This window comes from Nicotiana attenuata, unplaced genomic scaffold (genome assembly GCF_001879085.1).
Source record: "Nicotiana attenuata strain UT unplaced genomic scaffold, NIATTr2, whole genome shotgun sequence".
NCBI classification, from domain to species: domain Eukaryota; kingdom Viridiplantae; phylum Streptophyta; class Magnoliopsida; order Solanales; family Solanaceae; genus Nicotiana; species Nicotiana attenuata.
The window spans coordinates 39,171-66,249 of record NW_017673813.1 but is presented as its reverse complement, the minus strand read 5'-3'; the positions used below and the strand labels follow the sequence as shown (position 1 = coordinate 66,249).

The 27,079-nt window shown below is 36.7% G+C and overlaps 1 protein-coding gene across 1 annotated transcript in view; it reads right to left on the bottom strand.

Moving 5' to 3' along the window:
* The window catches only part of LOC109217357 (HEAT repeat-containing protein 5B), a 48,299-nt gene extending 25,423 nt beyond the window's left edge, over nucleotides 1-22,876 (bottom strand). Inside the window, exons 1-16 of the mRNA XM_019381597.1 lie at nucleotides 22,439-22,876; nucleotides 18,874-19,081; nucleotides 18,323-18,429; nucleotides 15,591-15,827; nucleotides 15,398-15,487; nucleotides 15,091-15,175; nucleotides 14,085-14,149; nucleotides 13,432-13,536; nucleotides 12,390-12,479; nucleotides 12,199-12,279; nucleotides 11,452-11,520; nucleotides 9,845-9,970; nucleotides 6,353-6,456; nucleotides 4,867-4,999; nucleotides 4,688-4,794; nucleotides 42-152 (exon numbers count right to left, since the gene is read on the bottom strand). Coding sequence (XP_019237142.1) covers nucleotides 42-152; nucleotides 4,688-4,794; nucleotides 4,867-4,999; nucleotides 6,353-6,456; nucleotides 9,845-9,970; nucleotides 11,452-11,520; nucleotides 12,199-12,279; nucleotides 12,390-12,479; nucleotides 13,432-13,536; nucleotides 14,085-14,149; nucleotides 15,091-15,175; nucleotides 15,398-15,487; nucleotides 15,591-15,827; nucleotides 18,323-18,429; nucleotides 18,874-19,081; nucleotides 22,439-22,603 — 1,883 coding nt within the window. The 5' untranslated portion in view covers nucleotides 22,604-22,876. The remainder of the gene's footprint in view (nucleotides 1-41; nucleotides 153-4,687; nucleotides 4,795-4,866; nucleotides 5,000-6,352; nucleotides 6,457-9,844; nucleotides 9,971-11,451; nucleotides 11,521-12,198; nucleotides 12,280-12,389; nucleotides 12,480-13,431; nucleotides 13,537-14,084; nucleotides 14,150-15,090; nucleotides 15,176-15,397; nucleotides 15,488-15,590; nucleotides 15,828-18,322; nucleotides 18,430-18,873; nucleotides 19,082-22,438) is intronic.
* Nucleotides 22,877-27,079: the final 4,203 nt, after the last annotated feature.

Sequence of the window (27,079 nt, the reverse complement as noted above, 5' to 3'; positions counted from 1 at the left end):
GAAAACATACATAAGAAGATGCTTCTTTCACATGTATATACCTACTAAGGTATAACAGAACTGGTTCAAGTAAGATCCCCTTGTTCACAGCACCAGAAGAGATAAAACTCTTTATAAATGCTGTCAATGCATCCACTGCAGCACACCATACGCTACAAATAAAATGAAAAGAGCTTCACAAAGTTATATATAGTCACAGACTTCAGAAACCACATTAAAAGTCTTAGGAAACAAAATTGTACAGCAACACAAAGAGCACGAGATTATATTTAGAGACATTTGCTTGAAGGCCCTTATAAAGTACAGAATGCTGCAATGAAACAAAAAAAAAGATGCTAAGTATAGAAATTATACTGATCATACCAGCACGTGGGCTATTTTATTGATCGGTGAATGTGAAAGTCCGACTCAAGACCTTTATCAACTGGGATATACCATGTTCAATTATGTAAAACGCATCATCCAAAAGTATAACTGGTTAACTAGAGAATACTTAATTATTATTTATTTAGGTTTGCGAAAGCAGATATTATATCTGTTGCTTTTCTTAAAAACAAGAGGATTCTTATCTGACGAAATTTGCTCTTTTTGCCTATGTTGTCCCTCAATAAAATAGAATGAGAAAAAGGGAAGCCCGGCATTCACGCAGGGTCTAGGGAACGGCCGCACCCCTAGAGAATCTGATGTAGGCACCTACACTGATACAAGCATCCGTGGCTAATTCCACGGCTCGAACCCATGACCTATAGGTCTCACAGAGACAACTTTACCATTGGTCCAAGGCTCCCCTTTGTCCCTCAGTAAAATAGAATAGTTGTATAATTTCGAGAATTTCCTTTTGCAAATAACATTTTGTAACTCGAAAGAACGGGAAAAACTAATAGATGTGGAATGATTTGTCAAAGTGAGAACTTTTCATCCTAAAATAAGTAATAATCTAAAAACCCATCAAATTGGACAAAACCTAAACATGCATACTTTCATCTGACTTGCTTACAAAATTCAGATTACTTTGATGCTATTCAAGTTACATTCTTTTCAATCAGTGTGGTCCTTGCATCGGAATAAGTATTTGGTAGATTCTTCCACTGTATCGCCAATGCAAATCGGAGGAACAACTTCATAAGAAGGAATTATCCAGCATTACCATCCCTCTACGAGAAAAAATGAGGAACGGAAACCCAACTTTAAGGGCAGCACATTTCAGAAAATCGGCCAGAATGAGAGGAATGCGCTTGACTAGTCTTTCGAGGAGGATGAAGTGGAGCAAGCAGAGAGAAGCCATACAGGGACAAGTCACCGGCCTGTTAACAGCTTCAGTTCTGCCTTTTTCCATCATTGCTGGGTGGTGGTGATGAAAGATGTTCGGGAACGTTTGGAGTATTTTTACGATACTTGCTATTTTGAGAAGAGCTTTCACTCATTCATTGTTTAATCCTGAAGAAGGGGGACTAGCCTACTACGAAAAATTACCACCAAAAGTACTTGTAAACAGATTGAAGGCGTCATGGACAAAATGTGCAGCTACAATACATCTCAATGGGTGGCAGATTGACCTTGATAAATAGTGCCTTGGACAGCATTCCATCCTATTGCATGTCACTCTTTCCTATGCCTAGTAAGGTCCTAAAACAACTGGACAAAGTTAGAAGAACCTTTCTATGGAAAGGTAACTCTGAAGATCATAAGTTCCACCTTGTCAAATGGTCCAGGGTAATACAACCAAAATCCCAAGGTGGACTCGGAATCAGAGACCTAGCAAAGCACAACAAGAGCATGCTAATGAAATGGCTAGGGAGATTTGGAGATGAAAGCTCTAGCTTATGGAAGGAGGTGGTTGCTGCCAAACATGGACAACAGTCCCACTGGTGCACTAAACACAACAGAGCACCCCATGGAGTAGGCCCTTGGAAGCACATCAGCAACCTGTGGGAGGAATTCTCCCAGAACATATCATTCAAGACTGGAAATGGGTTACATGTCAAGTTCTGGAAGGATAAATGGCTAGACACAAGCACTCTGAAAGACAGCTATCCATCCCTATATCAAATAGCCAGTGCTCCAGACTCAACAATAGCTCAAAACAGATCAGAAGGAACCTGGGACCTCCTATTTAGAAGGAACCTGCAGGATTGGGAACTAGAAAGTCTTCTGGAACTGTATGGAAGACTTGGGAACTTCTCCGTGAATGAACAAGCATCAGACAGACTCAGGTGGGGTAACTCTGAATCAGGCTCTTACACTGTGAAGGCAGGCTACAAACACCTCTGTGAGCAGAATGAAATCATTGATTCCTGGCCCTGGAAACTGATTTGGAAGACAAAAGTGCCCACAAAAGTTATCTGCTACTCATGGACAGCTCTAAAGGGAGCTTGTCTCACACAAGACAACCTCTGTAGAAGGAGTTTCCAACTAGCTAATAGATGCTACATGTGCCAACAAAACTCAGAGTCTATTAACCACCTTCTTCTTCACTGCCCAGTAGCCACTTCCATGTGGTCTATGTTTTTTTCCATTATGGGAATAAGCTGGACCCTACCTCAGGGCATTAAGGAAGCAGTTGAAGGGTGGAACAAGTGGAAAGTTGACAGAGCCATCAGGAAAATCTGGAAGATGATCCCTCCTTGCATCTTTTGGGTTCTTTGGACAGAGAGGAATCACAGATGTTTTGATGGAGTTTCAACTCCTCCCCATTTTTTGAAAGCTAAAGTTCTAGTGTACCTTTTTAGTTGGAGCAACCTAACCCCTGTAAATAATGTTGCCTCCTATTTAAATTTTATCAGTTCACTTACTTTGACTTAGGCCATACTTTTGTTCTTTTGTTTTTTTGTTAGCTCTCTGGCGGGAAACACATTGTAATGGAGCTAACAATGGCCTATTTTGTATTTCTGCATCTTCTGGATGCCATCAATGAAACATCTTACTTCATCAAAAAAGATTAGAGGGGTGGAAAAGACGGTCTCTCTCAAAAATGAACGGAAGTCACTTTTATAAAGGCAACGCTTTCAAGCATTCTCATACTGGAGAAACTAATGAGAAGTAACCTATGGGATAATGCAAATGCAAGAAAAGAAAATTTTCCACGTGAACTGGAATAGGACAACACCTATTGAGCTTGGGGGCTAGATATATACAGAAACCTGAGATCTTTCACCGGGCTTTTAGGGGAATGGCTTCGAATATATGCAATGGAGGAGAAGCTGTTTGGAGGAATGTGATTACAAGAAAATATGGTGATGATCAATTTGGTTCACTAGGATGTAGAATTACCATATTACCATATTACACGTTGAAAGATGACTTTCCCTGCTTGTTCTAATTGGTCACAAACAAGAGAAGGGCAAGGCTCGAAGCCCGGAAGGAAACAAACTTCGTGAGACATCTCCTTTAGAAGATATCTGTAGAACTGGGAGTTTTATGAGGTAGAATCGTTCCTATTGAGTCTATACAACTTTACATAGTTTCACCGAATAGATAATATCATTTGGAAAGGTTCTTCACAAAATAATTCTCAATCAAGTCCTGTAAAAGATACTTATTCAGGTGCGGAGAACCGAGCCCTACATAGAAGGCTGTATGGAGTTACAGACTGCAGGCACTGGCTAGTGCAACAGAACAAGTAGAAAGAATCAAGACGAATTTCGTATGGATGCTGCAGATTGTATCAGAAAGTTTACACAGTGAGTAAGAGGGGTCATCCAGTCTCCAAAAAGAAGGTGGTGTTTCAGGAGGGAAAGACCTTAAGAGTGTTCAACAAAGTTTTACTAGAGAAATAGCTATGGAAGTTAAGAGTTTAGGAGCAGGCTCTATGGAGTGGTAACAGAAAAGTATGGCACAATCGATGGCTGTTAGAGGATTAGAAATTTCTTACTACCGTTTGAGCATTATGAAGGACTGTGAAGACTTCCATAATGGATTCAGGGGGGATGGCAGAAGGATTAACTTTTGCAACCACAAATGGTGAGGTGAAAACATGTCGAAGCTTGTTTTCCCTAAAATATGCAGAGTAGAAACCCAGAGAGTGATAACAGTCCATAGATACATAGGGTGCAAGAGAGGGGAGATACTTTGGGATCTGAAGTTTAGAAGGAATCTGAGGACTAAGACATGGTCGCTTCCCAAGACTTGGTGGAGTTACTCTAAAAGCAGAGAATACTACTTCCACACAAGATTCGTGGAGGTTGGAAAGAGGAGAGATGGGCTGTTCACAGTTAAATCATACTAGAAATTGTTGCTGAGGGAGTAGATGGTTTTCTGTACTTACAGGTATGGATCCATACGCCACCAGAAAAGGTGTAAGTTTTTGGTCGGCAGCAAGCGATAGGGATAGAGGAGAGAGTAAGAAGAAGTAACATAGAGGGGCAGCACTTTTAGCTTTTTGGTATGTCCCAACAGAGCATGACAATAAATTTCTCATAATGATCGTATACATCCATCTTATGTGGTTTAGAGTTGTGATACTGGCTTATCCAAAATGTAGGTGATCTAGGCTGACTAAAATGATATTGAACAGCAGGTACGCAGACAAGGTCACCGTGTCATTACCAATATCTAATTTTCCTAAAATCCTACCAAACGACAAATAAAAACATTAATAGTTGTGTAGAATTTAACATATCTAACCAGGCATATTTAATTTTTCCTGAAATCACAATAAATAATTTTCTATAAATTTAACATATCTAACCTTATGTTAGATTGGAGATCTTCTGTTTCAGTGATATGTCGTTCTGGATTTCCATGGAATGCGGAAGCCCATAAAGAAAGAATATCAAAAACTTGATCCTCAAGTTCCTGCATCTCCAATGAAATAGCACCATGAAGAACAAAAGTGGAGAATTATATCTACAAAACCACTTACTGTACCTCTTTCGGCATGCATGCAAGCAGTGAGGATAAGAGCATCCATCCAGCCTCCTTTTCAACGGTTGCTGCCATAGGATTCCGACTTGATTCCATTATCATTTTCTTAGACAGTTCAACTACTGATCTGGGTAAACTGCATAAGGTCCCCAAGATAAAAATAAGAAAAAGATAAACAAAAGCATGAGGACATTAATAAAAGAATACATGATACTGCTAACAACCATAAAAAATGCCTTCGACTGGAAAGAAAAGGAGGCTGAGATAATAGCTCTAGCAACAGAGATGATAATAAAATCAAGGAAAAGAACTATAGAATCCTGTTGAACTGTTTTCAGACTTTTTTTTGTGATGGGTAGATCTGTTTTCAGATATTATCTTTGAGTCATGTTACTTCTGATGCCTAACACCAGAAGGACAGAAACAGGTTACCCGTAGAGAAACAGATTTCAGAAAGAAAAATGCAGCAAAGAAAATAATCAAAGAGGAAATATATAGCATATTAACATTGTGACGCGAGACAACCATGAAAATGTTATAACTGTTACCATGATTTTTCAGATCAATATGCATGCCTGAACAAAGTAAAATCTATTTATCTCAAATTTCAAAGACAGCTGGATTAGTTACTGATTGAAAATGACTGATCTTCAACTACACGATGCCAAAAAGTATGCTTAGCAGGATCTGCTAAAATATCGCACTAATTAGCGGAGATCCTGAACTTCAAAGTTTAGGATATATTTCCAAAACATCTTCAGAAATGTTCTATACTATCCCATAATATTCCACTAATTAAAGGAGATTCCGAACTCCAAAGTTTGAAAAACAAGGCCTGACTAGTTGTTCATGAAAGAATGATCTACGAAAAGCAACGAGATTTCTACAGCTAGCCTATTCCAATTTCATAGAGATATGCTTCCAATAACATCTTCAGAGATGTTCTATTCTATCCCAACGTATTCCACTAATTAGCTGAGTCTGAACCTCAAAATTTCATATACAAGGCCTGACTAGTTGTCCATGGAAAAATAATCTACGAAAAATAACAAAATTTCTACAGTTAGCCGATTCCTATTTCAGATTCATATTGGAGAGGTACATTAAACAAACAGAAATTGAAAGAGTCATGGAGGAAAATCCAAATTTAACGCTCCAATCAGAATCAACACATAGAGAATCAGCATAGAAGGTGGACAAATATTTAATCTTCTCTGTTTTTAAGTGAATTTAAAGCTTTCTAGGAGTTAGGGAAAAACAAAATTTTCCGAGGCGCCTATAAATCGGATGCTCATACTACAAGGACGAGACTAAGGTAGATATGATAATAAGTAAGAAAGCAAAGGCAAAACGTGCAGAGATTTTGCAAACTGAAGAAATATGAATAACTAAAACTAATTAATAGTCATCACAAGCAATGAACTTTAGATGGTTATGCATTCTTTTGGGGAGAAAGAAAAGGTTACACATAAATGGAGAAAGCCATTACCGAGATGGATAACCAAGAGGTAAGCTGGGTGAAATAGACACCAAAGCTGCCAAAACCGCAGCCTGACCATCTAGACACTCCAGTTCATACTTTAGATTAGTTCCCTGTAAATCAAACAGAAAATGAAATCATTAAACCGATTCCTCCCTGTAAATAGGACGTGATGCACATCTGGGCTTTCAGAAGGAGGAGGAGAAACTGCCGGGCATGGGACATATCTCCTTTGACCATTATGTGGGTACTATGGAGAGAGAGGAATGGGAGAGCTTTTGAAGTGGCGGAAAATGAATTAATACAGCTGAGGCCTGTTTTGTTTTCTGGTGAATTTTTATGCACCCACAAGGTTCTCATTAGTGTAGATGATTGGATATCATTTTTTCCTAACCATATTTTCTTAGTTCCTCTACTTCTTGTATACTGGGCAGCCTCGTATAGCAATAAACCTATAACTTTATCCCAAAAAAATGCAAAACCAAAGGAGAGATGATGATGATAAATGAATCCCTAGAAAAAAGAAATTTTCTACCATTCTTCCAGAGAAGCAGCCAAACCCCTTCTTTAATTGGATAAATCATCTGGATTCTGAGCAGTCTAATCTTTTTTATTTTAGGCAAGTGAAGAATTCCATCAACTTCACCTAGCCATAGGAGAAAATCTAATTCCCAGAAGATGAGAAAGAATGTAAGATCAGAAACAAAGACTCCTCAATGACACAATCAAACAAAAAGTAAGATCTTGCTTCCTGATCTCATGGTACGCTTTAGCATGTTTATCAGTGAGCAGGGGAAGAGCCTTTAGGTAAAAAGATAGTACGCCCAAAAACAGCTCAAAAGAAGGTAGCCTGAATCTTACTACAGTCATCTCAAACAATCTTTTTTGATAAGGTTAGACCACATACGGTAGACTGGGATTTGAACTCGTGAATAGTACCTCAATTTGAATACCTTGGACCACTGGACTGACTCAGTCAACTACTTCTAAAACAATCTCCCAAGTGAGGCGAGCAGATCCAAAACTTTTACCTCTTTAATATAACTAAAATCACACCCAAAAAAACAATGGAAAAAGTGGCAATAACTGACAACCGTTTCAAAATTCAATTCAGTAGCTGAACCGATTTCAGAGTTCAAATATATATTTTATTTCTTTTTATCAGTATTTCAGAGCTCTAATGTTGACATCAGATATCTCCATGGCATTATGTTGTAACTCCAAACAGCAAATGGTTGAACTGCATGCCGAAAGTCTAGTCAATCCCCAAATATATGGAAGTTTATTATCAAAATATTTTGTTACTAGCCTACAACAGCAAAGACGAGAACCGTGTCTGGATGGAATCTTAAGGGTCCATAGCTTATGATGGAAAGAGAAGGAAATGATTCGAAACAATAAGCCAGTATATCAGACAGAGAGATGTCTTAACTTTCTTATTAATTTCTCCCATTTCCTCCTCAAACCTCCAACCCAATGATCCAGACAGAGAACTATCACCTAGTCCTTATAATTAAGTAAAAAGATACCAAAAGGCACAAGCAATGAAAAGAATCAATTCCTGCGTAGGAAATTGAATATGTAAGAATAAAGCGATACGCTGTAGAAATGATAACACGAAAACCATTAAGTAGGCACCACAAACAACCAAAACTCATAAAGGCTCGGTAACACTTCTAATAAACGTCATGACTAATACAACTCTATGATAATGGGAACAAAACAACATAGAGGAAATGGAAAATAATTCTTAAAGAAAAAGGACACTTCTTTAGTAATGGTCAGTCAGCACCCAGCAGACACCTAAGCGGTCTGCTAAGCCAGTAAGCCACCTGTAGCTTTAACATTTCTATGATGTGGAAGGATTATATCATTGCTTAGTTGTTGGAAATTTGACTTCTCTGTTTATTTCATTTTTCTTTTCCAAAAGTCCAATGAATAAGCGGATAATACCTAGAGAAAATAACTGAAAATCTTTAAGACTTGGAGCATGTCTTCGATTTTTATTTTTTTGTTGTTTTATTGTCACTCTCACTCCATTTTAAGTCATAGCAAGTCTTGAAAAACCAACTCGAAGAATCTATTTCAATGGAACATGTTGGAATGAAATGGTTCCAAATAGATAGGAATGAATATGGAGGATTCATATAGCCAACAACAGAAGGGGAGCCTTGGAGTAACTGTAAAGTTGTTGCCATGTGACCAGGAGGTCACCGGTTCAAGCCGTGGAAACAGCCTCTTGCAGAAATGCAGGGCAAGGCTGCGTACGATAGACCGTTGTAGTCCGGCCCTTCCCCGGACCCCGCGCATAGCGGGAGCTTAGTGCACCGGGCTGCCCTTTTTTTTTATATAGCCAACAACAACTAGTTTCAGATTGAGACATAGTCAATTGATATATTGGATAAATACCTTACTGGTGGTGGTTTTTGTTTCCACCATTCCCTTATTTTAAAATATTGAGATCCTCAAGCTGTAATTGGACTGCATTGACAGAGCGCAATTCAAGAGCTTCCAAGGGCAAAGAGAACATGATTTTCGAGATCAAATATAATCTGCGTTCTGTTTATTTTTTGGAGCACACAAGACATTGACTTGTATAGCTGATTGGGTAGGCTACTCAAGCCAGTGGGTTTTTTTTGGTTTTTTTACCCCTCTCGTACAGGGGAAACCTTTCTTTAAATCAATTAATTAGAAGAAGGATGACGTTATTTCTCGAAGTAGTAACCCAGTAATACATAGCCCACGTCTAAAGTACAGGTATGCCTACAGATCTGAAGGCTAAAATACTGCAAAAAGCTATACAACAGCAAAAGTAAGTGTTCTCAATCCTTGAAGACAAGGAAAAGATAACAGTATCCTGCCAAAAAGCTGAAAGGACATAGTGAGTTTGCCAGAGAAGAAAAACCAATTCAATAGAAACACTTCTTGAGGAATTCTGAATCAAGGTCTTCTTGAAAAACAAATTTTTGGGTGGAAAGATTCCCTCCTTTTCATTATATATGAAGGTATTTAAATGGAAAAGATTGCTTGATTGAGAAAATATCACTGTCAAAGTACAAAATTCAAATAGTTAAATGAATCTGAACATGAAAGTTGTAAAAGTTTACGTAAAATAATACTACCAATGGAATAGTGTCAAACATGTAGGAGCATCCCAAACAAAAACAATGTCAGAAAAATTGAAGCACAGGATGTATAAGCGAAAGCACAATAATTAATAGGTGAATCAAGAGTTCATTGTTAAGCAAAAGAGACAATCCAACCTAAGTTACATTTCCAGAAAATTGCAGACCATTGTCCTTAAATGTAGTTATGTGGGTAGTTGACTTGTTTATGGTCCATAATAACAGTTTGACAAGACAAACATGACCTATTTCCACCAAGAGATGTAGTTTAGAACAATTAGATAAAAATGTTGAACAGGATACATCATGATGAACCCAGCTGATAGAGCCAGGACAAACTAGAAAAATGAGCACCAAGTATCTATCTTGGCTTTACCTTTTCAAATGAAATATTTTCTCTAACTGCTCCAAGCATCGTTATTGCATAAGAAATCAAACCACCAATACATGTAGGATCAACCTCAGCTAACGCACGCAAGGTCAAAGCGGCCTCAATGCGCACCTAACAAAGCAACAGTCAAGGAGTCAGAAGCCAATGATTAGCTACCCATGAAATCAAGCAAATGATGGATTCAGTAAAAGGCCTTGGGTGTTCCAATTTAAAAGTATATAAACATATTATTACAAGTCCAAAAGCATAAACAGGATTTCTTTCCTTCCTTCACTACTGTTAAGAAAATGTTTGCGGCCTTAACTCAACCCCAAAAGCTAGCTCATGAGATCTGTCAAGAATATTGTAAATAATACTGCGTATCAATTATGATCGGTCAGAACTAATTAGATTGATACTTTCCCGATAATTAGTTAGTTTGTGGTCTTCCTTACTATTTAGATCTTGTACACTTCTGTATTTAAACTCACTAGCTTGACGGAATAATCAAGCTGTATTTTCTCCTCTTTGCTTCATTCTTCACATGGTACAGAGGCAGACTCATCCTATTCTTGGTTTACCCAGTGTTGACTGTTGCCCCATGTTACAATGTCGAAGCATCAGATGTCCAGTCGTAGGCGTGCTTGGGCATAAAGAGTCATCCGTTGGTTGATGAAATAAGTTGTTTCCTCATATGGTTTTGGAAAATCCTCAGCTCATGAGTTAGCATTTGAGGTTGAGTTAGGCACAAGGTCCATTTTCTTTACAAGATGAAGGTTGCTCAAGACCATATGAGGAGACAACCCATTTTCCCAACCAATGTGAGACACTTAACCTCTCCTCCCCCGTACGCCTAGGATTGGATATCGGGGCACAACCAGAGAGAATAAGGCGATTCGCAGCACCAACCCCCTGGTGTTTTATGGGTCCTTTGGAGGGAGAGGTGTTCTCAAGGAAAGGCTAACAACTGTATATAGGTTAAAGAACAAATGTTTGTAAATTAGACATGACCCCAACCTCAGGGATGTATATAGAAGTAGACATTTTTCATGACATTATAGAAACTCCACTGAAAAATAGGGATAGCACATCTCTCTCTCTCTTTTTCTTATTTTGATAATCGAGAAATCCTTGGGGGACCAGCTGCCACATGGTTCGAAAATCAGTGGATAATGGGCCCATTCCTCTAGCCTTTCCACTTAAATATAAAGTTAATTTGTCCGAGGCAGAGTTCGAACTCGTGATGTGCGTCTAACCACCCATCACATGTTGCGCTCTTATCACTGAATTAAAGTTCTGGAAGCAATAAAATTCTTTAGGATAGCCATCTTTTTGTTTTTCCCAACACTATCATAGTGCTGGTTTTTCCCGATCAATAAGAATTTTCTTATTCATCATAAAAATAACTTACTCTTATTTAATACCAAGATAGAAACAAGAGTGACTTCTGCAGAAACTAAAATAAATTACAAACTTTGCTAGACACGACAGGCTGATGGAACCTGATTTATAGATTCTTTAAGTAATCGTCGTTGATAACTCAAGTCTAGGAACATGTGAATATCTACTCCCGCATTAAAGGAAGCCACATACGAACATAAGTAGAAGCTTACCAATGGTGCATGATGCGAAACTGCAGCAACAACTGTGTTATCAAGAACTTCCTTAAATTCAGCCGGAACCTGCATAATGGCATACCAATTACTAACCAACCACTGACTCTACAAAGCAATCTAAACGACTTATCACAAACCAAACTACCGTATGTCCAACATGAATTTCAATTAATTAGTCAAGCAATCAGCTCAAATCAATTCATCCTAGAAACAGATAACAAGAAACCCAAAGACCTATCAGCTCCCTGCCTCCACCCTGTAGAAGGAATATATTTGCTGAATACCACCGAAGCGAAACCAGGTAATATAGCATAGCTGGAAGACTCGTGCTCAAAATATTCTGATTATCACGCACAGGTTAATCAGTAAAAACGATTAGATTCTCACCCTCACATAGCAAAATTAAGTCCAAATGACACTGCACTTGTAGATGATTGGATGGAGTTTGTAGAAAAAAAAATTTCTCTGTAGAGATAGTGTAACCACTTGTAAACATGATTTCCCATTTTCTGGCAATAAAATGTCTAATTACTTATCAGAAAAGAATGGGCCCCTGAGTGCAAAATTGTGGTAAGGGCATAAAGGTACAAGCTTCCAGTCTTCAATAAACCAATCAGAGAGAAAATCAAGCTGCATTGAATCCCAATCCCAACTATTAACTAGACCAAGCAAATTATCCACAGGATTAATAAAGTGGACAAATAACAGGTAAACATATGCAGAGCAGAGAATATTATCCTTCACCTCCCCTAGTGTTTTCAAAGCATACGACATGGTACGCAAAGCAGCAACCCGCATGGATGGAGTAGCATCAGGAGATTGAAGCTGCAGAAAGCAACTGTTAGAGCAGCTCATGTGACAAAACATTGCAAAATAGCCAAACACCACCAATAACTTCAAGAAGAAATTCCAGAATACAATTCACTAGAACAAACCTGTTTTCCCAAAAGAACTAAAAGGCCTCTCTGAGTAGGTTCGCTCATTTGGTCAGTTATACCCACTCGAAGGATGTATAAAATGCATGCCTTCAATTAATCATCAATAAAACTGGTGAGGATATTGAGTCTACAATCTTGAAATCAGAAAAAGCATATAGTACAACGCAATGAAGAAGATAAAACGTTGCAATAAATTAAGGTAAAGACCAAGTGGATACAACTTCCATAGACACCACTCTAACTTTTTGGCATTATGATTGGATTTCGTGAACTTCCTTTTTGGTGGTTGTATCACTTTATTTCAGCTTCTTTTACAAGTAAAACAGCATGCTTTAGATTTCCCCCAGAAGGTTCATTAGCTAATCAGGAGTTGGTGAGTCCACACAAGAGAAAAAGTTGGTATCTAAGCAACCTTGTACTTGGAGACAAGTCTTTCAAGAGATAATATTTAGTATCGTAACCTAGATTCTATTTTGTGCTTCAAATCAAATTAGAATGTCCATTGACATCCACAAGCTTTTGATTGAAGTTTATATCCATCAACTTCAAGCCATAAAGAGCAAGAAATGATCAGAATTCCTGAATTTTAAATTTAAATCCAGACTTCGGCTGAGTATATTACAGATGTAAGTCTTATTGCATTTACTAACATCCATAAGTCATCTCCAGAAGCTCTGAAGAATACAAATTCTAAACATTCTTAAACGCACTTAAGGTAATGATGAGAATTCTCATCCAGAAACAGCACGAACGTGCTATATTGAACAGTAATCTCGTGTAACTGAATAGAACAGGGTGAGGAGAGAGCTATAACCAACAATTTGCCATGCATCAGCAATTAGACAGATGAACACTTATTTATTCGCTTCCTAGAGTGGAATAAACAGCCGAAAAAATTAAGAGAATGTCCATGAAAGCCAACTCTCATTCACCTCAGCAAAGGACAAAAAGCAAATATTTTGAAGAGACCAGTCACCAACTAGCCAAAATAAAATGCACAATTAGATGAAATTTTGGCAGAGTAAAAAGAACTATATACCAGTGCTTGAGCATCAAACAAACTATCAGCACGAAGCATGTCCATCAATTGAAAGATGTACTTTTCAAACTCAGTATCAGGCTGAAGATACTTCAAGCGAATGGCCTGAAAAGAGAAACTCATCAATGGTATGTTCTTCTAACATTCTTTGCACGAAATCTTCCTCTCTCTTTTTTTATGGGTGGGTGGGGGTTGATAAAAGATTGTATTATATAGATTGCACCAAGGAGGTACAAATTCACGATAAATAGGCATAGTTCAAGTGTATATTTTACTTGGGGTATATTTGGGGTATGTTTTGAAACCACTGTAATTACAATGACAGGTCACCACGTGCATTGAAAATACCAACTTTTCATAGATAAAATTTGTCCTCCTTTCACCAGCTTCAGTTATAGCAGAGGTGGTCCCCTCGGGGACATCCAATAAAAAAAGTTATAGTGGAGGTGAGACGTTAAACTCTGCTTTATCAAAAGAGGACAATGCCTGTATAATCTTCGTTGATGACTTAAAAATGTTCACGTATAAAATATTGGACAGACACCCACATGCATTTGTAACTTTGATATTCCAAAACAGTATAAATCTTTTTATCCAAAACAGGAAATAAGGATGTTTGGATGTAAGAGAGGATTTATTGATTCATCGGCTACCTGGAGAAAAGAAACCCATGACAAGGTTAGGCCAACGCGCAGAACTTTCACCCGAGGCCCACTAGCTGCAATTTTTCAACTTATCAGAGACTCAGAAATCATCATAAATCTTCCCAGGATTTTCAAGGAACAACACACACACTGAAACAAAGAATCATGAAGCAATGCTAGTTATGTGGAAAGAAGGAGAGACAAACATGTCAAGCCACACTTTGCAAACAAAAGACTAAGAAATCAAGCATGGAGATGTTAAATCTGACTTTTCAATGTGAATACTTCATTTAGCAGATAGCTGAAAAGGCTGTTTCAAAAATAATGGATTGGTCCAAGTAGGAGTCTTTTCCATGAGAACTCATTGTTCTGGTAGAAAATTACAAAGATTAGCTATGACACTTCACTTGAGCGTAGCAATTACTTAAACTTGGAACGGAAGGGACAAAAGAAGGGAGGGACACAAATTTCCAGTCCCTCCTGCTCCAATTCTGTTCCTTCAGTGTACGTCAGAAAAAGAATCTTGTCACTCCATCAAGAAATACACTATCTATCTCCTTTGCTTGTGGATTTGTAGCTAATAAGGGTACTGTCATTTAACCTAGATAGATCCACTCACCATGATAATGGAGCAGGAGAATCAACTTCGCTAATGCTCAATTGTTATGATTTTTGAAAGATGAGCAAAACCGGGAACCACAATGAGAAGGAAGCTTGTTTGAAATTGGATATTAATGGAGACTTTTTACTAAAAATTTGAACATTTTAGAACTTCCGATTAAAAAAGGTTGTTTCTCTATAAGACAGTCAATTCCTTCAGGGAGAGCTACAGAAAGAAAGGACGCACCCTTGTATATTACGTTTAACACTCTAAATCAATAGCACATGCAATCTTTCCACATTCTGATTGCAATGATGTGTTTAAGACCTATATTCACTGCAATGATTTTTCTGACAAATGAAACATATATATTACAGTTTAACTGAAAAGTTATCAGTGAGGTGCTAAATGTACCTTTTACAAATGGCAAAGTCAAGTGTCTCTCCAAACCCCCATCAAGTTTCTTGGGAGTAAAATGACTTTTACCCCTTGGTTGTACCTAATGAGCATAAGCAAAGTCAGATCAAGAAAATTAAAATCTTTTAAAAGCACTTACATTATATTTATCTCCTTTTCCAATTCGGAGGTTTTTTTTTTTTGCCCAGATTTTGTTTCCTTTCTTTTTTTGGGTTCCCTCTCTTGGTACATTTCTCTTCTAATTATATGTCCTTTTCCTTCTTTTAATAAAATTTTCGTACTTTATTAAAAAAGGACTTACAACCTGTGCATCAGGATTCATCCCAAGACCAAGCAATGCTCCCAGAGCTTCTGCAAATGCATCCCTTACTGACGATATAGGGTCTTCAAGGGCCTGCAAAACACAGAGTTAGAGATTCAGTGTTTATTTCCAATAGGATGAGAATAAGCATCCACGTTAAAATGGGAAAATCAAAGGAAGAGAGCAATTCATCAACCTTGACACAAGAAGAAGAAGCATTATCAAGTTCTCCAACCCCTAATCCCGGCCCTCCGATGTTCGCAAACGCTTTTAGACATCTAGCTGCAGCTACTCTAACAATAGATGATTTGTCCACGATACCGATTCGCATAATGATACGAAATGCATCAGTATACGCTGAGGCAGCAGCAGCCCCCCCACAGCCTTCTAAAGCATTTTGAAGCATCTGTAGAGCTTCTTCTCTAACAAAGTCCTGAATGTACAAGTGGTTAAATAAGATAATACCAAGTTTGAAATGCTAAACCGCCTTTTTTCATAAGTCAAATAAACATTTGAAAGCTAAACGTGAGCTTGAAGGAGAAAAAATTGGAGATTTGTGCTACATGGACAGAGACAGACTTTCAGAGGTTCAGTTATTTATTCCATAATGCATCACTGAAATGATTATTCAAAAACCTTATGATAATACCAACTGATTAAAAAAGTAAAGACATACAACTACCTATTATGCACCAAAGCTAAATACCCGAGAGCTTTCCATAAAATCAACCAAACTCTTTTCAGCTTCTTAGCTTTTAATGACAGCATATTTACAAAAATGAAAAAGACAGGTTATAACCACATCTCAATCTCCCACAAGTGCACAGCACTCACTAGAGTCCTAAAACTAATCTTAAGTTGGACACTATAAATGCAATACACTATTAGCATTGTAGCCATAACCCGAGGATTTATTAAGGCTTCAAAAGAAATTATAGCCAGACTCTAACTTTGATGACAAGGCCAAAGTAGAACCTGGGACAAATATAATAGAAGTTTAACTGAATCAAAGAACAAAATGCCATCTTGGACAAGCATTCAAATAGGTAGGAGACAGAACCAAAAGCAGAAAAATGAAACCGGGAACAACACGCAAGTAACAGGTGTGAAGTTAAGGGGCAAAAACAACAGCCTATACAGTAACATCTTTTATTAATTCAGGGCATAAGGTCCATAATGGCCCACCGTTCCTTCCCCACACCTCCACCATCTTGGACATGCATTCAAATGGGTAGGAGAGCACCCGCAGCAGAAAAATGAAACTGGGAACTATACGCAAGTAGTAGGTGTGAACTTCAAGGACCAAAACAGCGGCTTGTACATTAACATCTCTAAATACCCGCGAGTTCTCCATAAAATCAGTCAAACTCCATTCAGCTCCCTATGCCCATAAGGACAGCCTTTTTTTGACAAGTATAACGACAGCCTATTTATAAGAATGAAATAACAGGTTATACCTACATCTGAATCTCCCACAAGTTCACACCACTCACTAGAGTCCTAAAACTAATCTTAAGTTGGGCACTATAAACTAAATATACTATTTGCATCGTAGCCATAACCTAAGGATTTATTAAGGCTTCAAAGGAACTATAGCCACAGACTCTAAATTTGAATGCAAGTCCAAAGTAGAATAGTTGGGACAAATACAATAATACTTTAAATAGCAATATCTGCAACACTATTTTAACTTTATTATCCCCTGAATACAGTGACGGAGGCAGGATTACCGCCAAGGGGGTTCAAAAAAAGGGAAAAGTTAAAAAGGTTGTAGCTAGTGGGAATAGAACCACTGACCTTACAAAGGTTTTGAACCCCCTTGATCACTAAGCTATGCTTTTGGGTTGTGTTAAGGGGATTCAAAACATAATATATAGAGGTAAAAAAAAAATTGCCTTACATATACAGTGTAATTTTTCGGCGAAGGGGGTTAGGGTGAACACCCTTCCGCCCCCTAAATCCGCCCCTACCTGAATATAGTCGATTTTTGATTGCCAACTTTAACTGAAGCAAAGAACAAAATACCATCTTGGACAGGCTTTCAAATGGGTAGGAGACAGCACCGGCAGCAGAAAAATGAAACCGGAAACAATACAGGCACCTATAAAGTAACATCTTCTTTTAATTAACTCAGGGCATAAGGTCCATAAGGGCCCACTGTTCCTTCCTCACACCTCCACCATCTTGGAAATGCATTCAGATGGGTAGGAGAGCACCGGCAGCAGAAAAATGAAACCGGGAACAATACACAAGTAACAGGTGTGAAGCTCAAGGAAAAAAACAACGGCCTGTACAGTAACATTGGGCATAAGCTCCAAAATGGCCCACTGTGCCCACCTCCTCTCTTTTTCTTTTTTCTTTTTTTGAATAACAGGTAGGAATATTTATCTTTTGGATCAGTAACAAAAAATTAATATTTTATTAAGGATAGCGCCAAGGTAGTGCATTCTTTACACAAAATGCACACTTTCACCTCCAGAAAACCATAGGAAGCTCATTTCCTCTCTATTATTTCTGATCTACTCATATCTCAAGCCCATTACAGTATGTAGTGTATACTAACTTTCTGGTACTTAACACTCTGTATTGGAAGTTATGATTTGGTTGAGACTGCATTTATCAAAAGACTCCACTTAATCAAAAAACAACTCTCGGCGGTCCACTTTTCTCCAACATCCAATTGTTTTAAGGGAGAGAACAATTTCAAAACCCAATGTCACCAATAGCCCTCTCAAAGGACTCAAGTCACGCAACACAACCAACAAAATAACATTAATTAGAACACCATTCTGACTCACACAACTCTGTGAGGAAGTTGACTAAATTGTACTGCAAATATAAGCTAGCAAGTTTTTATTCCTAAACAAAGAGAGTCATGCATGAACACGTAATATGGGAAGACATTGAATGATAATAGAATCTCAGTACCTCATTGAACTTCAGTAGTTTTGTGACAATCGTTGTTGTTTCAAGTAAGCCTGAAGTGATCCGTCTACCAAAATAACGATACAATTCTCCCAAGCACTCAGCAGCACCTAAAATACAGCGACTTAATATAGCAACTCCCATATACTGAAGAGAAACTCATAATGCATACCAAGAAAAAACATCACAAAGCATAGGTTAGGACATATCAATTATAACAATTAACAAGGAAAACAAGATGCAACCTGAAAATGAAGCCACAAAAAAATTGATACTTAATCCCATATTAGGTAGTTCTTGGATTGTTGAATAGTTTATAAAGCTTGAGTCCTCGAGCACAAGATAACTGGCCATATTTGGGTGAGTAACTTCAACAAAATTGGTAAAGAATTCTAGATTAACCAATTCCATGCTATGAAGCTACAGCCACTAGATAATAACAACTGAAAAGAAAATTTACCCTGTAATAAATGATCCCCCAAGTTCTATGTGCAATTATCAATGAAATAAAGAATATACAACAGAACTCAAAGTTTTAGTCATTCTTGACACACCTGCAATTCGCTGAGGCTCACTTTTCTTTCCATCGGAGAGAAATCCCTGCAAACTGCTAGCCCTAGAGTATATTGAAATACTGTCACCCTTTTGTATAATCCTTGCCATTGCCACTGAAGCCAAATGACGCACCGGTTTCCTTGCGCCAAGCACAAGTAGAGAATAAAGTGCATCCTCACATTTCCTTTGCCACAGCAGTATACATTCCTGAAATTTTACAATTTAGGTATCCATTAACATAATAAAGAAAAAAAAACAAGTGGATCAGAGTAAATAGCTCCAACAAAAGTTTATGCTAGTCAAACAAACAAAAATTAATAGACTCTTTGAAGTTTGATCGCAATCTTCTGTCATAAATAGACAACGTGATATTCAAAACTCTAACAAGTTGGAAGATTTTGACTTTTAAAGTTCACCAAATACCCAAACATATTAAAATTGATTGAATCTTTGTTAAAATTGGAGAAAATTAAACTCTGCACCTTTATGTTAACACAAATTCAAAACAAGTTACATTAGAAAGCATGTGAAGAGAAAAGTTCTGAAGAAAGACAACTGAGACAAATAAGAGAAGAAATTGGACACTGCGTACTTGATTAATATGGAACATACAATAACAACAACAATAACTATGCCTTAATCCCTAACAAGTTGGGGTCGGCTATAGGAATCCTCACAGACCATGTTACTCCAACAATCTGACCAGTGTTTTCAAAGGCGCACTTAAAGCGCGCTTAAGCCCTAAAGCGAGGCTCAAAACATGTTGAGCGCTTTGACTCGCTTTGGGGACGTTCTATGTCGCATCAAGGCGCTAAGGCATACTTTTCCTTGCCGATGAGTGTAATCCTGAAAAGGCGACACTAAACAAATGATATTTCATTTTATCGTAATTATTTTTTTTGTCTGTATATGTGCTATTCATGCTTATAATTATTGGTCTTGGACTACATATATATATATATATATATTTTTACTATTTCTCCCGTTGCGCCTCTTTTCATTAAAGCTCACACTTTATTTGCGCTTTGTGCTTAAAGCCCCAAAAGACCTTAGAGCTTTTTTGCGCTTTTCGCCTTTTATAACACTGATTCTGACACAGACTCTCTTTTTTTGTTGATGTGTCATTCTAACACGGTCTCTCGTGAGCAGACACCATCACTCTTAATTGTAATCTTTTGCCCCCATCCGATGGATGCTTTTAATGAATTCTCCTTACTTCATCAAAAAAAAAAACATGGCCTTTAATTACATTGGAACACAATACATTGAATGGTCATAGCAAATATACCCCCAGAGTGAATCCGAAACATTTGAAAAGTGTATCAGGAACATTTACCAGAAATCACACTGGAAAGTCATCGACAAGTTTTGATACACCAAATCTCATCAGAAAAATTTTGGTCGTCAAAATTTCAGCAAAAAATTTACCTATAAATGCATCTTGAACATCCTAAGGATATGTATAATGTAGGAAAATGCATTTATTAAATTTTACCTGTTGGTATACTTCTTGTATACGGGGATCTCCCCAACATTAATAAAATTACTTATCTTATACAAAAAAATTAATTAGTATGGTCACGAATAATACGCCCAAATGAACAAAAGTAAATTAAATGGATTAAGCTTTGCATCACCACCATCAGGTTCTCTATCCTAGTTTAACGATCTCCTAAAGCTCTCTTTCCTTCCCAGAAGGGGATGAAACGATGACACCCACTATCTCCTTTCCTCTTCATCCTTGCCATGGAGGGTTTGAGCAATATGTTAAAAACTACTGTTGGAAAAGGATATATCAAGGGATTCTAGATAGATTCTCCAGAGGGCTAGCAACTCAAAATCTCTTCTGTATATTATGTAGAGGACACAGTAATTCATGTAATGGCGTGTGATGCGTGGAGGAACAATAGAAATATCTCAGAATTACCGCACCAGCCTTTTAAGCAGTCTATGCTCTGAAAAAATCAACTTAGCCAACAGCTTCTTGTACCCATACTGAGGTGCTAAATATTCAGTCATTAGCAAGATGCTTTTGGTAAAATTGAATCCAGCGCAAAGTATAACGGGGACCTTCTGAACTTTTACTTAATAGTTTGAATTTACTTTTATCAAAACATAACCAAGATAGACAATATGTATGTTAACCTCCCTGAAAAAACCGAATCAATAATCATGTTAAACTGGATCAACAAACGAGTCAAATAAAATTTGAGATTAATCAAACAATGTATTTAAACTAGACCAATGTATACATCCAATAGATCTGGTGAAGGACATTTGGGGGGTGCCAACAAACAAGAAGAAACGCATTCCCACCAAATTGGTCAACAATGCATTAATATCGATTGCAACCTTTGTATGCAGTCCTTTATTTGCAATATATTTTACAGGGCGTCACCATCTTGGCATTTTTAATACTTTCTCTGATCAACAACCAAGAGGGATAGAAATTTTTTATAAGAAAGAAGATATATAAATAGTTATACCAAGAAATATCACGAATAAACAATGGATCAGTACCTACTTGGTAGATTGATGCTTTAACATATCGTTATTTGAAAACTGAGCAGCAGATAAACATGATAATCCAGAAAAACATCTACCACTGCCCTTTCAAATTTAGTTTTACTTCATCTTTGAAAAGCCGGAGACATTAAAGTATGCTTCTTCGATACCAACACTGATTGGTAGGGAAACATTAAAGTATACTTCTTCAAGTAACTAAGATAATGCAGCAATAGGCCCCAAGTGCTTCGCATCTTCCAAGAATTTTCAACCTCGATATGCAATACAATCAATAATAGCCAACACCAACAAAAAAAAAAAAAAAGCGGATGTGAACTTAGAAAAAATGCATATATTTAAAAAAATCCTTAATGTATATAGAGGGCGTTTGGCTAAGCTTATAAGCTGGTCAAACTAGCTTATAAGCACATTTTGACTTATCTACGCGTTTGGTAAATATCTAAAGTGATTATAAGCTAAAATCAACTATAAGTCATAAGTTGGTCACCCCAAACTTATGGCTTTTCAGCTTATAAGCACTTTTAGTTTGACCAAGGCTTTTACTAGTTTATCCTTAATAATATTTTTTAATTCACAAAATATTTTTTCCAAAATAAATTTTCCAACTTTCTCTTTGTTCCATATTCGTTGTTCATCTTTTTATTTATGAAGAAACATTTTAGTTTACAATCTTTTATAAAGTTTGTAAGAGTATTTTAGTCATTTTATCAGTTTCAGTACATCTATCCAAACACATAAATGCTTATTTAAAAAATAAGTTTCAGCACTTAAAAATGATTTTCAGCCGTTCAAGCTTATGAGCTATTTACAATAAGCTAATACAAACGGGTCATAGTTTAAGTCAAGATTAGTTAGCTGAGACTAGAAAAGTGAAGAGAAGTCAATAGAAATTCCTTTTTTTGGATACGTTAATGGAATTAGAGTGACTTTTGCTATGAATGCGACAATGTTGAAATGACTGGATACAATTCACAAAGAAAGTCGATCAAGATCTAGCGAAGTTGACAAAAATAAAAACGGAATGAAAAATATAGTGACCTTGGATTCTTCATCAATGGCGGAAATGAGATCAGAGAGAAGATCAAAACAGAGGAGAGGGTCAGGAGACTTGTGTGCAGCTGAGGCCACTATAGATTCCAACTGCGCCACCAATACTCCAAATCTAGAAAGTGGCACGTCGTCTCTGACGAATTTCTTCGCCATTGTAGTTAAACTGAAAGAGCAAACCTTTTAGGGTTTTAGAAAGTATACAGATTTCGCGGTTTCCTCATTAGTTGGAGTGAAGTACTGAGATGGCGAAGGGAATGAGTGATATATTACAAGAAATCCAATGACTTCCACAGGCTGTTGCGAGACGCGATCGGGTTTTCAAAGTGGGTGTGAAGGGAGTACAAGTGCTATACCGAGTCCGACACGGATATGGAAAGTGAATAGTGAATGCAAATGAGGGGAAATTGTTCTAACATAACCAATTGATTCATGTAAAATTGAACAGGTTACATGAGTTGCACAAATTATATTTTTTATGCAAAGTTAATTGAACAAGCTACATAATTTATTGAATAATTAACTGTTAGCGAGAGAATTTTGTAAAATATGGTGGAAACTCCATATTGCTAAATATACGCTATTTTATTAGTCAAAGAAAGTTAAGATACTTTAGCTTAGTTTTCCTAAAATTTAAGGTTTATTTTGGAAAGCCACCAATAATTGGAATTGGTGTAATTACTAGAGTGGTAATTACATAGTTTAATAATTACACAGTTGTATAATTACGATTATATGTTTGTTTGTCATAGTATAATTACAATGTAATTACAAGTTTACTGTTTGGTTGCACAAGTGTAATTACACAGTTAGATTAAATTTTAAATAAAATAACTATCAAAACTTAAAAGTTAATATATTTTAAAATTTCAAAAGAAATTAAAAAGTAAATAAAATTAAAACAGTAAAATAATAGAAATAAAAAATTATAAAGAAAATAAATTAAAATAAAAACAAAAAAGGAAAGAAACTAAAAAGCAACCTTGTAATTACACAATGTAATTACCGCCAATTCTCACTTTTCCCTTGATAATTGGATAGTGTAATTATGCCTCTCCAATTACACTCAATTCCATGCTGACCAAGTAATTACTTGCCAAACAAACATGTCAAATTGTGTAATTACATCAAATTCCTAGGTTGATTACCAAATAAGCTCTTAATATCTGAGCATTATAACTTAGCTCAGACCCTAAAGAAAGAAAGAACAAATATGAAAGCGCAATCTTCATATTCTCTCTTAGTTTATATCTTCAATGAGTCTTGGTCTAGTGGTTAAGTAATATTAGGCTAAAATGAAAAGTGTTGAGATAGTTAAGATCATTCAAGATTCCATCTCTCCTTATTATACATTAGGTATTTCATTTAACTTAAATTATAACATATGAACATTGTATGTATCTTTTTACCAGATGACCATAGAAAAAAAATTATTTAAGAAAAACGATTTAATTTGTGAAGTTTTATACTTAAAAATAAAAATTTCATACCAGTTAAATATTTATTACCTAATAACAAAATAAATAAACAAAAATTATTATACCTTCAATTGATTAGTGCCCCAATTTCATTGGTTCCAAATTCTTGTGGATGATGTTGATTAAACTGTAGGGAACGAGGACAACAATATCCTATTTTGGGCTCATTTAATACGAGAAATGAGGGATAATTAATCTTGAGATTCAATTTGAAATGAGTATATCTCACATTTGGTTGGGATAAAATTATGGTCTAACTAATCTCGTGATATATTATTTCGGGATTGTAAATTTTTTTATCCCTATGGGAGAGTGGGATAACAACCCAGAATAATGAATACCTAGGATAATGAATCATGAGATAACTTATTTTCCAACCAAACAACCCTTTAAATTTTAGGGGCAATATTGGCCACTTTTCGTTTGACCTAGGACACCTGTTGTTGCGGACAGAGGCGGACCTACATGAAGATGAGAGGGGTCACCAAAACCCGCTAGCCTGAGCAAAAATTATATATATATATACACACACACATCAAAGACCCATCAAATAATTTTGATGTGCCCCTTAAAAAGAAAAGTTGAATTGCTCTGTTGGTTTAACATGTTGCATTTATAATCATCCACACTCGATGACCTGGGTTCGAGACCCAACACTAATTCTCTTTTCCATTTTATTTGTTTTCTTCTATGATTTTATTTGTTTTCTTCTATGAATTCAACATAGTGTAGTATCCTGTATTTAGTGTTCAACTTATTTTTTTTTCTTTCTTTTCTGAGTAAATGAACAATAATTTAGTGCTAGTACATAGAAGGGGATAAGATATTCCATTAGCAAGAAACCAATTACCTTCTTTATCCTTAACTAGTATTAACACCCGCGTATGCAAACACTAACCATATCAATTATCAAATAGTTGGGTTATTCGGATTTTATGTAAATAATCTTAAAATTTGAACCTTTTTGATAATGTCATGCCCCAAACTCGGGGAGCACAATCGGCGCTCAACCGAGTGAACCCGGTCAAGCAAGCCTGTTGAACACTTTCTACCCAACTCATCCAAGATTTAAAAAGAATGCATAACTTGAAAATTGACTAACAAGGAGGTCACTTAGACAATACCAAATACCTAACCATTAGTTGCTTCATTTAATAAGTCTCCAAAATAGTGGGTTTCGCAACCATAGTTTACAAATAGGAGCATGTGATACAATTAGGATATTTTTAGTTCAACTTTTCCCACACCAATATACGACCCACACTATGTCTACGAAGCCTTTAAAAATACCAAAGAGTACAATGATAGTGCCGGCAACAAGGCTCCGGCTATACCTCAAAACATGATAATACATACGAAACAAAAGATGCACAACCCTGGAGTGAGATGGGGCTCACCAAGTCAGCTAAGAAGAATGATCACCGCTATCACTGGTCAATATCCTTCGATGTGGAACCACATGCATCCATCAAAGATGCAGTGCCCCGGCAAAAGGGACGTTAGTACATATCGAATAGCACTAGTATGAAAACCAAACACCTAATCAACAACTTAAAAATACAACATGAATATGATGAATCAGGGTGACAATAGAATAACATAGATGGTCATTGAAGCCAAAGCAAGTTTATCAAGAGCTATCAATAACAATTTTAAATTTTAAGACGAGATCCTTTGTATCCATATTTACCCATAGCGGCCCCGCCGCCTCACCCCAATGTATGTGGGTGGAGGTACAAGCATAATACTACAACTCTACTCAAGCGGCCCTGCCGTTGTTGATACCCAATTTGTCCCTATAATATTTTTCAAAATGCATATATACCTCCAAAACTATGCATTAGCATCAATTAATATTTTTTCATAATTTTTGCATTTTTAAGGGTTTTAATTAATTTATCCCAGTATTTTTATCTATATAAACAATTACTAGTTGCATCACAAATAGTTTTAGAATAATTTTGTGGCTTAATTTTTACCATTTGCATTTGTACTAAGTTTTAATTATTTTAAAAATAGCCATATTTGTATTTTTGGGGTTACAATTGCAATTGTTTTGCAATTACAGCCCATGCATGCATTATTACATTACTTTACCAGAAAATAGCCTTTTATATTTTTTAAATACTAACTAATTATTTTAAAATATTTCTAGGCATGAAAATCATTTTTATGATCTGTTAATTATTTTTTAAATTTATTTTTATCAATTAAATGGGTATTTAACAAATGGCCCTTTTTATTTTCAGACCTAGCCAAATTAAACAGCCCAAATTCGGTCCCAATTCAATTAAAATCGGCCCAAATCCACCCCATCCCAAACCAATTAAATTCAACCCGCCCCAACCCCAAGATCAATCGTGGCCGTTGATCTCTAAGATCAACGGTCCGTATCATTCCTTTCCTTTTTTAATTTCCAAATACCCCTAACCCTAGTTCATTTTACACAAAACAGCAGCTCTAAATTCCCTAACCTCTCCGTCTCTCTCTGAGACCCAACCCTAATCCTAGCCGCCGCCACCCAAAACCAGCCCTAATATCTTCGATTCCTACCCGTTCCATGGATTTCCATGGCTGTTTGAGACTTATACCGGTCTCCTACTTCTCCTGGTTGCCCGATTTTGTTATTTCATGGAAAGATCTCGAAGAGATCTAGCCAGATCTTGTTCGAGACTCTTCGAGAGTCCGCCTATGGTCTGTGAGTGTTACCATCTCGATGTTTGTGGTTCAAATCTCTCGTTCAAGGCCAGATTCTCTTTACCCCTTTCCTTTTTCTTCAAAACCCTAATTTTGGACATGAATCCATCCAGATCTTTGTAGATCTGAAGCGATTCTAAGTCTGTCAACAACTTTTCTTTAAAAGTTCTCTTATTTCTTTACTGCTAATCGATTTTTAAGCACTTTGTTATATTAGGGTTTGGTTTTCTCGTTATTTGTTGGTCGGACCTCTGTGTTTGAAGTAGTTTTGAGTTTCCATGATTGTTTCTTTAAGATTCTCCTGATCTTCATACTATTAATCAACCCTAAGTATTTTTTTTTAAAATTTAGGGTTCTACTTTTATTTTTGCAAAAGGTTTCCTGAGATTCTTATATTTTGTTTAATCTTTCTCGCATGGCTATGACCCTGGTTTAATTGCTTGACTGTTCATTGTTT